Consider the following 12,209-nt stretch of genomic DNA (forward strand, 5'->3'; position numbering starts at 1 on the left):
ACGTTGTACAGCAGTTCTTCCATCACTTTCTCCTTTCAAGTAGATTAAAATTCTACACCCCATGTGGCTTTCTGTCCATTATGCTAATCCATACGACATGCGACTTTTTTGTGAAACCAGTTCTGTACTAATTGACATATTGGGTCAGTCAATCAGTGCTGTCTCTTCCCAGAAGTAAGAAATAAAAAACACCTCAATGAAGATTCTGAAGTTCTGAAGACTTTTCAAAAAAGATTACAGAAATGTCATCCTTCTCACCAATTAATTCTAACATGCATTAGATTATTTTTTCTATCACATTCTGAGAGATTACCAGCAATATTCAAACACTGAGGAGCATGCTGTGCCTCCAGCAAATGTTTTAAGAAGTTTGAAGGCAGCATGATCTTAATTCCATGGTCACTTTCAGCATTAACTTTGTATGTGGAATTTAATGAGAATAAATGTCAAGGTGATGTTGGATGTTGTGGATCTTACATGTGACTGGGGAAAAAGGGTTTGGAAGCTGATGATATGTTCTGCTTTGAATAGTGGATAAGGAGAAGATATTTGTCAATAGTTGTAAGTTAAACATATGCACACTGAAAAGAACCAGATACATCTAGGAAAAACTCTGAAAGGATAAAGTGATGGACTTAGTCACTTGCAAGTTTGGATACAATAGCTGCATGGAATGGATGGAATAGTTTCTTTATGTAAGTTTAATTCCTGGGTCTGATTTTCCCTGGAGAACAGCATGATTCACAAATGCTATTGGACCAGGCTTTAAGCCTGTTTACTTTTTCTGTCTGGCCAGTATAACGCCAAATGTCAAGACTTTGGCCTTAAGATTTGAAGAGCTGAGAAAGAGTTTTAATCAAGGGATTGATTTTTTTAAATTGGTAATGTTAGCCATATTAAGGTCAATTCTGTGACCTTGAGAAGAGGCTTAAGCTATCCCTACAGACATAGCCTAAATTGTAAGGAATAACAGATGAGTTTGGTTATATGCTAGTTCATTAATACATGATGTTTGCATGTATACGTTGAATAGTTGAATTCATCCTTGCTGACTAGCACAAGTGAATGGAAGGTTAGTTCTCTGTCATCATTCTTAGGGGATACCTCCCACTAAATAGAGATTTAGTGTATCGGATCCTCCCACTGTGGGCTCTTGCAGTATTATAACTGCTTTTTAGTGGTACTTCTGGAGCTTGGACTTTGCTTGGTGAGGTTAAGTAAAGCCAAGGCAGTGTTGGTTTGTTTCTAAAAAAGCAGATACAATATATTTAGGGTGCAGGCTTGTCTGACATCTCCTGAACAGTGGAGAGAAGCAAAGAAGGACTGAAATTACAGTTTTATCTTTCAAGACCTTCCTAGTAGCTGATGAATACTTAACTACTCTGACACTGTGGCATCTCTCTCTCTCTTCTGAAGGTTCAAGTAACATACAGAGTTTGCAGAAGAATTTCTATAAAATTTGTGCCTTGTTTTCAAAAGATCTGAGTTTTGTAAGTAATAAAATACTGTAGAAAAGTGAGTACAGCTTTTTCTGAGTGCTTATACCTCACTAATAGAGTTTTCCTTGCAGAAATCAGTGAACATTATAGAGACAGACGTTCTGGTTTTGGATAGTGTACTTGGATTTCCAAAATGATTTTTACAAATTCATGCACCGAAGACTCTTCAAATCCATCAGTGGCCCTTCTCTCTTACCCTCTGACAGATAAGCTTCTAACTAGTTAAAATTTACTAAGTAGAGAACAACGATCAGTTTTAAAAAAATTAGGTATATTAAGAATGGTGCCTTACAAAAATCTGTGTTGCAACATGTGCTATTTATAACTAATGCAGAAAAGAGAATGAATAGGAAGGTGACAGAACTGACTGATGACATTAAATTATTCACAGTAGTGAAAATTAAAACTGACAGAAGAGTTGCAGAAGGTTTCAAGATACTGAGTGAAAGGACAATAAAATGACATGCAATTCAATACGGATAAATGTCAAGTGACACACATGGGGAAAATCATTCCAAGTATGCTTATGCAGTATCAGGCTCTAAACTACTTGTAACTGTTCTGGAAATCTTTTAGTATCATTTTTCTATGAAAATTATAGCTTCATACTCAGCAGTAATCAGAAAGACAACTAGATTATTAAAAATGACTGGTAAAAGATCAGACAAAAAAGCAGAAAACATCATTATGCCATGGTAAGTCTGTGGTGCCCTCAAGCCTTGAATATTGAATGCAGCTGTGGTCATTCACTCTCAAAGGGAATGAAGCTTAACAAGGAAAACTACAGCCCAGTGATGCGAAGAGAGACTGAGTAGATAAGAACTTCAGCTTTGAAACAAAAGACTTGAGAGTATAAAATTATAAAAGGCATGGGAAAGATGAATTGGGAATAGTTGTTCATGGCTTTCATAAAATAAGAATAAGTGGGCATCAAGTTAGCGGCTTTAAAATAAACAAGGAAGTGCCTTTTTGTAAAGCATAATTGAAATGTGGAATTCAGTGGTATAGGTATTGCACATGCTAAAAGTATAAATATATTTGAGATAGGATTGGGCAAGTATATGGGAGAAAAGGCTAGTAAGCATTATAAATGCAAAAATACAGTGTCAGCTTAGGAAGTTTCTTAACTCAAGAGTTACTTTACTAGAAACTAGAGTTGTGCTTTATGCTTCCTCTATTTCTCTGACTTTTTCTACTCCTTTCCAATTGTCAGAAACAGAATTACCAGGTAATTTTTTAAAAAAAAATTTTTTTTTTTTGGTCCTGTACACATGTATTGTAGCTGGGAGATGTGAATGTAGCGTATATGGAAGTTTCTAGTATTTCATTGCTATTTTGGATACTGATAACAACACCGTTGTGGCAGCATCGCCTTTGAATGCCATCATTACAGAATGATACAATGATGGCTTTGTGCAGCTAGGGATTTGTTATTAGCTGGATATCAGGCTATTTAGAAGGTGGTAGAAACTCAGATATAGCTGTGATCATATTTAAACTATCTAGTCTGTTTAGGCTTAAAGAAGAATATTTCCCACTTTTTTTTTGTAAGCAATCTTAGTGATAAAGACTGAAACAAGAAAAATATCTGACTACCTTGTGCTGGGTTCAGCTGGTATAGACCACCATCATTTAAAAGAAGAAAAAATGAATCCTTGTTTGAGTATTCTTCTATTTGTTTCAATCCCTCTAGAAAATGCCAAAATACTAATACCATGCTTCTTTATATATAATTTACAGGTGAATTATTAAAATATATTGTGTACTATTACACTTCAGTTTATTTCAGCTCAGTAATTGCTTGCTTAATTCATACCTTGTTTACAGATTTGTGTACGCATTAGTAAAAAAACAGTGACCCAAATGGCATGGAGAGGAGATGAGGGTTGCAGGCTTAGGAAGTATCTGATTTAAAGTTCATGTACAGTTTAATACTCGCTTCTTCCTTCAGCATATGCATTCTGATAAACTCTTGCATCACAAAATAATTTTTCATAGGATTAGTGCTTTATTTGGTTGATCTCCCCACCACACCAAACCGAAATGAGGCAAAAACCTGCTGTGAAGAATTCAATTCTAAACAGTTTGTTTGCCAAAATTGAGGTATGTGTTAGAAAAAGGTCAGAAAAAGCTGCTACAATTATTTAAGACCTAAAGAATTGTCTTTACAATGACAGTTTAAAATATATTTATCTTAGAAAAGACTTATGACTGGCTTAACTACAATAACTTATGTGGCAAGACTACTGTTAATACTAGATGAAAGTGAAAGAAGATTTGAAGGTTCTGAAGTTGAAGTTGCATCATACTGCTGTATGCTGCCATCTTAATTGGTATCAGTCTGAGTCAATGCTGCTGTGTGATTCATAAATATTCTGAGTCCCTATGTCACTTTGGACAATTGAGAGCTGCTTTTTTGCCTCTTTTCTGTCTCACACCTTTAATTTACCACTTAAATGTGCCTTTTCATTTGAGAAGCATTGCAGTAGGATTTTTTTTTTTATCCTACCTCCCAGGTATGTTATAACTGGTAAGTCACCATTTGTAGAACAGTTTAGAAAACTGCACTAATGGAGTTGTTGGAGTGCAATGTAGTTTTATTATTTATCTTATTGCATAGTAACTGAAAAGACCATGAAATATTTCAAAATGATCAAGTGTTACAGAAGTCACTACATCTATGATATATAGCACTATCTGTGGAGGTGTAAAGACCACTTGTACTTGCAAGAGTAGTTAGACTTCTATACCTCAAGCAGAGTCCTTTACCTCTTTTATTGAAAGTGTGTAACAAAGGCACCTTTTAGTAGTTTTTTTCAGAAGTGAAAAAAAGCTGGACTAAAGGAATCCCCTAACATCAGAGATTAATTTAACAGAGACCACCAACCAACAATGAAATAGCTGCTAATTTTAGTTATTGCTGCCTAGAGGCTGACTGTGTTTAGTGACCCCTTTTCATATGTACTTTCAGCTTCTGTAGATGTTTCTTAATAGTAGCTGCATAACTCCAGAAAAAATTCTATCTTCTAGTATCAATCACTGAAAGAAAACACATGGGGGATTGTAATGCAGTCTTGTTACACCATATCCTGTCCACAGTGTAGTGATAACCTGCGCAGTAATTTTATTTGTATAAATAAATCCAAGGACAAGCTGTGTATCCATGATGCATACTTAAAAATTGCAGGGCTGTCCGTCCATCCTCTTCCCAAAAACAAAGCATGGCCTGTCTAAATAAATGGTATTTTACCAATGACTTAAGACTTAGCAATTCATTCTCTTATAGAGAATACTAATAGTACACTATTTTTGTAATATTAGATATATAAAACTGAGTTATAATCTAGTTTACCATAAGATGATTTCAGATGGAACCAAGATGACTAGTCCTGTGACATTATTAATGTATAACAGTACAGTCATGGACAATAAAAAATTGACTGGATTATTTTTTTCATATTTCAAATCTTAAGTCTCTAAATTTAATTTTTAATGGAAGGCTGTGTCTGACAAGAATGGAAGAAGTTACAATTTTATCAAGAGTCTCTACTAAGCTTAAGGATATTCATTAGAGGTAGTAGATCTTTCCAGATGTATTTTAGTTCTATACAGGTTTGTTCTAGAAGGACATTTCTTCTGAACTCTGTTTGATGATTTGTTTATGGGTTAAAACATCAAGATTAATAGTTATTCTAACACTCTTTTTTCTTAGTATCTTATGTCTGCACTGAATATTGTATTTTAAGTTAAAATTCACTCTCAACGTATTATACCTAAGCTACTGTTTTTTTCTATACAAAAGTACATTACTGTCTGTAACTTTATGACAGCTTACAAGAAAAACGTTAACTTGATGGCTTTGTAAGTGTGATTATGGATGAATTTCCATGATTATTCTTCTCTTTGATTAAGGGCTCTAGCAGTGGAATAAACATAGATGATAGTGTATCTCTGTTCTATTTTTTTCCCCTGTGAGTAATCTAAGCCAGATCTTTCTAATTTTCTGTTTTAGGTTGAAGACTGTGTCCTCCCACCACTAGTTTCTTTGGTCCACAGTCAGAATGGTAAGCATATAGCCACATCAACTAGTTTCTATGAATTCCACATTCTGTTTTAATTAGACTTCAGTGTGGTCACATTCTTGGCACCTTTATTTTCAAGTGGAATGGAGACTCTTCAGCTTGCGGTTGCTCTCAGAAACCACATCACTGCTTTTAAGCCACGAGGTCATGGCTGAGGAGAAAGGGGAGAGCCTCGACTCAAACAGCAAGCTTCTGTCTCTCATTAGAGATTCATTGCTGCCTCAGTAAGTATAATATTGCTCCTGTAGTGGGAAATAACTTGATGCTCAATCCATTTTGACAGTGTATTTGTTTTAACTACCCTTTTTATGTTTAAATGGCAAAACAAAAAGAGGAATAGCTATTAACTGCTGCCAGAGTTCGGTGCCCAACATCTCTCTCCTAGGTTTATTTCATACTTTGTCATATACAACACATACACAATTTCTGTGTGACATTCATTTCTGATACTGTGCCTCTGGCAGCTCTTGGAGTGAAACAAGTTTCCCCTAGCTTTTGAGCTGTGATTTAAATACTCCTCTTTGTCCCTCTAATAAAGTCAGAACATTCTAACAGCGACATCTTTTTGTCTATTTTGGATATTGTGCCCTCATGTAAGATGTTCTGAAATCATATGGAATGGCATATAACTTTTTAAAAAGGAGTAGTACAGGATGGATTAGTCCTCCATGACCCACCCAGGGGTTATTGCCTCTAAATTGCTCTCCTTTCCTGCTGTCCCAAGTAGCAGAAAAACCCTACAGTGGAGTAGATGAAACTACAGCCTGTGGGCCAGATGTGGCTTGGAACTTCATTTATATGGTTTATGGTCAAATGAGGCCTGTCATTTCAAAATGACTTGCAGGTGAGCATAAAGCCAGCTCTCTGTTGTGCACATGCATACTGTGAGGTGATAACATCTGTGAGTACAGGGAAGGAAAGCAGAAATACAGGGTGAGTACAGTTAAAGATGAGTCTTCATTTATCTTTCACATTATTCTAATAATGTTACAGGGTATTTTAATGTGTGGTCCTCAAAAGTTAATAATTGTAAATACTTAGCTGCCCTAAGTAAGGAAAATGTTCTCCACCCCTATATTAAGTAAGAGGCAAATGGGTGGAGGAATAGATGCTGGATTATGATCAGAAACACGGTGCCTTCTCCAAAAATGAGATTCTCTTGCTGATTGACTGTAATTTGAGGACCAAAGTTCTGTCCGTGCCAGATGTCTAATCTTTTCTGTGTGAGAGAGAATGGGAAGGAAATCTGAGTGATCTATAGAGAAGCTTATTTTTACACCTTTCTTCACACTTTTTTTTTTTTTATTTTGCACTGGGAAATATAGAATTTATTATTATGGATTAAAATGTAAGTGGAAAATATTATTTTAAAAACAGAGTATATGCATTATTAAAAGCTATCAGATAATTTTCTTCAGATAGAGGAGCAGACCTGGAGTCAAGCGAGACCAAGTTCTGTCCTTGCTCGGAACCTTGCCCTTTGTAGACATGCCCATCTTACAAAATGTTTTTCATTGAGCTGGAAGAGGGCAGTGCCATGCTAATTCCAAACTAGAAGGAAAACAGCCAGTATGTATCTCCAGGCTAGTTAGCTAAATTGAGTGGCAGGGCTTTTCGGTCTGAAACTAAATATGATCCTACTTGGGGGACTTCTGCTGTGCTGTCTTTGCATACACTGCATTGTAGATGTATAAAAAAGGGTCTAGCAGTAGCTCATAATCTTGGTTCCAGGCTTCAGGCATTTCCTGAATCAATTCCTTTATCTCACCAGTAGAGATCATGATACTTGTATTTGAAAGGCACTTTGATATTATCTCAAGAAAATAATTATTGAAGTTTATGATATTTAGAATATATTGGAACTTGGTATAAACAAATTCTACCCTACCTTAGGAGCATAGTAAAGCAGTATGTAAATCTTCCAGTGATTCAGAAAGAGTTAACTGGTGTCTGAATATTTAATACATTACTTGAACCTGTGGTCTGAACCAATCCCTAGTAAATAAGTTCACCTGTGGAGAGCAAGTAATCAATACAAGAAGGCACAGCTGCAACAGAAAGCACAGGAGGGTTTGGGGGTTTTCTGCAGAAAAGAAAACCCAAACTCAGTTTTGACTTGAAAGCCTCAAAACTCGGTTTGGAGAAGAATTAAAAAGAAATTAAGAAAAGACTGAAGCAGCTGTTTTGAATGTCAAGAAAGACACAAAAGGTAAGTTTTGTTCAGCAGTGTTCTAGGTACGGATAGGAAAATATTGGTGGGTGTAAGAATGAATCCTCATACCCTCTCTGCAGTTCTCAAAAGAAGCTTTATCTGAATGTAAAGGACTCTGGCATAAATGTAAAGAGAAGGGAGGTCTAAGATTCAGTGCAACCTGCATGTGAAGATAACACAGAGCCCTATCCCAAGAAGAGTTACTTGAAAACTCTGAGATAGAAAGTGAAGAGACAATTGGCCTGTATTTGGAAGCTGAAGAGGTGTTTGCTGATATTTAGTCTTTCTGTTGCCGTGTGACTTGGAGGACAGTCAAAAGAGGAGAGGAGGGATGCAATGGCTGTTTGTTCATGGGCAGTCTGATGGTGAAGTGGATATTTCTTCCCCTTTTAATTTTACTTTTTATGAACTGAGAGGTGTTGAGTATGGAAGAGAGAGACATCTGGATTTAACATGTGATGTTCTTTTTAAGGAAGACTATAATGGTACTAATTTGTGTATATATTTAATTCCTGTAAATATCTTCTAAAAGTTGATTTGTTTAAATGCAAAACTGACACAGGAAACAGAATTTTGGTAACTATGCATGAAATATAAATGATCTTCATTTTGAGATAAATGAAGGAGTGCTGTGCTTGCCACTTTTTCTCATCTTCTGCATCTTCAATAAAATGGTAATTCTGTTAAATATTTGTGCATTTGTAGATCAGAAAGTTAACTTACAGGATTTTGATTGAATTGAATGAAATTGCGTCACTTAATTTCAGTTCACTGAAAGGTTTTCTTGAGCATTTCATAAACAAAATGAAACTTTCAACTGTAGAAAATGAATACAGAGCAAATGTTTTGTTACATATCCAGGTTTTTTTTATCAGAAATTGAAACATCAGCTCTTTTTCACTTAATTCTTAATATTCCTAATTATGTATCATAAGTTGAAATTTGAGTCAGAACCAGCAAAAGGAGAGGAATGTGTAAATAAAGTTTTATTTCACTTGAAAGATGTATCTTGTTCTTAGTAGACTGCCAAACCACTTATGCAGGTACAAAGTCCAGGATCCTTAAGGTAATTTGTTGATAAAATGCTTAGTGTTTTTGAAGAGCTTAAGGGAACCCATATCCCCAAATGTCTAGGTCCTGTTGTCACTGTTGCTTGTAGAAAAGATTGACAAAATAACTCCTTGTAGTATAGTACCTAGAGTTTACAGAACCCATTTAAATGTTTTCAAAAACCATTATTACTAAATTGGTTTGTTTTTTGAACTGGCAGGGAAATAATTCAGTGAACTCATTCATTTAACAAAGTACCTTAAGCATGGAGTATTTTCCCTACTCAGAAGATTCATGTGTTCGTAGCTGCTAATGGTCCTTATTCAGGCAATGTGTTTATATTAATTGCCAAGACATTTATTTTGGTAATCTACATTTTCTCACATAGTATTTGGTTTGATAGATCACTGCACCTTCCCTTAGAAATATCCTTTACTAGTGTTATCTTAGTGGGGTGAATAGAGTTTCAAGTAAAAGGAAATAAAATGAGACTGCTTTTTATTGAAATCTGAGGAATTAAGAAGCTAAGTGTGCAGAACAGTAATAACCTCTCTAAAACGTAATACCTAGGAGGCTTAAAATCGTTTAAGGACGACTTTGTTTAGGGAAGGTATTAATGTGTTTGTAATAAAACAAGAATATTGCCAAGTGTCAGATTTTTAAGCTAGCATGGCTGATTCATTCATTACTATTAGGAATTACCATTTTGGAGACCTAAATCTATGTCTTATGCAGTAAACATGTGACTTCTGCCGCCTAAGTCACCTGATAGCATCTTTGCTTGTCTCAAAAGATTTAGTCGTGGATTCTGAAAAAAAAAAAAAAATGCAAGTTGTTCCATTATGTTTGATAGGAATATTTCCAGGTAGGGCTTCCAGGATCAGTGTCTACTAATGTGCTACAGTATTTTCTTTTGCGAAGGGACTTCTTAATCACCAATGAGAAATAACTTTCATGAACTGGAATCTCTTACTTGTAAAGTAGAGATTTTAGTCACTGAAGACGTGAAGCCAACACTGACTTCTAATCGGTTAATTGTGTAGATTCTCCAATGTGGTTTGCAAGTCTGCGGGGGCACGTTCAAGCTAATAAGTAGTAGCCATGCCACATTGCCCGTAGGCTGTGTACTTGTGTGGGAATGTTAGCCCCTGTGAAGGAGCTCCCACAGGCTGCGTCAAGAATGTGCAGTTGCTGTGCTTCACCTTCTGAGTCTTAGAGTTGTCTAGATCACAGACTTGGCTGGAAAGCATCACATCTCTGTCTAGATTTCCTTCCTGTGTAAATCAGAGTGCTGAGGTGTGATGCCTGAGGAGAGGAGATTTTCATTCCCATGAAGAGCTAGCTCACAGTAGGGTATATGACAACACCCACATAGCGGGAAGTGATCCAGATTCCTCAGTTCAGGCAGCACTAGGGATCTCAAGATGTGAAGTAAAATTCTTGGTGATTAACTTGATTCCACCCCCTTCCCCCATCAGAATCCAAAAAGAAAAAAATGTAGTGGAAACATTCTGTTGCATAAAATGTGATAACCTACTGCATTTTCCTACAGATCATCCTTTCATTTGTACTTGGTTAATTCATCATGGTTTTTCTCCTACAAATGAAGAGATTTATGCTTCCAATTCTATTACTTCCACATGCTTAGGGTAGCACTACTTGTAATCAGACAGTGTTTTGACATGTCTGAGTCTGTGGGGTTTTTTTATGCTTACATCTTTCTCTCTTCCATCATTGTATCCTCTTGCCCTCCAGATACATTTTGATTTAATCAAAATAAAAATAGCTTTACTGGAATGATAGCAGCAACAGCAAGGTCCGTTTTGGTTTTCAGCAGCCTGTTTTGCCTTACCAAAATTTCCGTGAGATGATATTTGGAAATGTTTCATAGTATTTTTCTTGTAGCTTTACCTTCACTTCCACAGCTCTCAATAAATATTGTTTTGAAGTATTTTTGTATTATTCTGTTCCATATTGCGTGGAGAATAGAAGCATGCTGTAGTTAAAGCAATATTTTTTGAAATAAAACATAAAGCTCAGTATGAGTGTTTTATAAGTAAAATATTTCATTTTGAGAAAAATCACTATGTAAACAACATATAGATCTTAATCATATATAAACTGGTTGCTGGTCTTCCCAAGAACCCAATAAATTCGGCCTAATATTTTGAGACTTGCTTTCTACCTGCCTCTTGAAGATCAGATTTTTTTAATCTAGAAAAATATATAATATAGATCAATAAATAAACCATATGCATATAGACAAAATGCATTTTTATAAATATATATTTAATATAATTTATTTATAAAACATGCATGTGTTTTATAAATATATATATAGTCACATATTTTCTAATTGTGTATCTCTCTCTAAAAAATAATGTATTCATTTTTTAATGCTGCTTTTAAAGTTAACCTGATGCTGGTTTTAAAGTAAGTCTTTATTGCTTTATACAGTTCCAAACAGTGTTGTATTTCCTTTGTGGTTATTATAAAATTTGTAAATGTGAAATTATGTATTTTTAATATAAACTTTTTAACACACATCTCTTGACTGTTTTTTCACTGTTTCTACTTTCAGGTATGAGCATATTCTGATGGCTCCAGACCCAGTACCATTGTATGCTCTGAAGCTGTTGGTGGCCCTGACTGAACACAGCCCTACTTCTGTGAGGTGATACAACTACGCTTTCTGTTTCAATTAACTTTTTTCCACTAGGCATTAACAATAACTTAGATCTCACTGTCATACTACTGTCCTGGTTTTGCTAGGATAGAGTTAATTTTCTTTTTAGTAATTAGAATAGCTGTATTTTACTTGCAGTGTGTCAGTTCAGACTTATTATGAGAAGAACATTGATAACAGTACTAATGTTATGAGTTGCTGCTGGAGCTCAAGGCCACGGTGTTTGGCTGGGCCACAGCTGCATTAGGACTGGGAGAGAGAAGCGCAGTGAATAGCAAAACCCAAAACTGGCATTTGGATTTGCCAATGAAATATTCCAGATCATATCACGTCATGTCAGTACATTAACCAGGGCTGACTGGAAGACAGGGGTGTTCTCTCGGGGATCACTTGGGTTCAGTCTTCCGGGGTTTTGGTTCAGGACTGTCTGGGCTCTCGGATCGTTAGCTGGCACAGGCTGGGCATCGGTCAGCGGGCGGGGAGCACTGTGTATCACTCATTTGTATAGTCTGTTATCACTGTTGTTATCATTATCATTTTATTTTAATTAGTAAATAGTTTTTATCTCAACCCGTGAGTTTCCTTGTCCTTCTTTCCAATTCTCTCCCCTACTCTCTGGGCAAGGGAGGGGGAGGGTGATAGAGCAGGCTGTGTTTGGCTGCAAGCTGCAAGAAAAAAGG

The 12,209-nt window shown here is 35.9% G+C and overlaps 1 protein-coding gene across 1 annotated transcript in view; it reads left to right on the forward strand.

Moving 5' to 3' along the window:
• The window catches only part of ULK4 (unc-51 like kinase 4), a gene marked incomplete at both ends in the record, with an annotated part of 49,810 nt that extends 38,293 nt beyond the window's left edge, over positions 1–11,517 (forward strand). Inside the window, 3 exons of the mRNA XM_010166256.1 lie at positions 5,512–5,563; positions 5,661–5,805; positions 11,425–11,517. Coding sequence (XP_010164558.1) covers positions 5,512–5,563; positions 5,661–5,805; positions 11,425–11,517 — 290 coding nt within the window. The remainder of the gene's footprint in view (positions 1–5,511; positions 5,564–5,660; positions 5,806–11,424) is intronic.
• Positions 11,518–12,209: the final 692 nt, after the last annotated feature.

The sequence above is a fragment of the Antrostomus carolinensis genome, unplaced genomic scaffold (assembly GCF_000700745.2).
Source record: "Antrostomus carolinensis isolate BGI_N321 unplaced genomic scaffold, ASM70074v2 scaffold6754, whole genome shotgun sequence".
Lineage (NCBI taxonomy): Eukaryota > Metazoa > Chordata > Aves > Caprimulgiformes > Caprimulgidae > Antrostomus > Antrostomus carolinensis.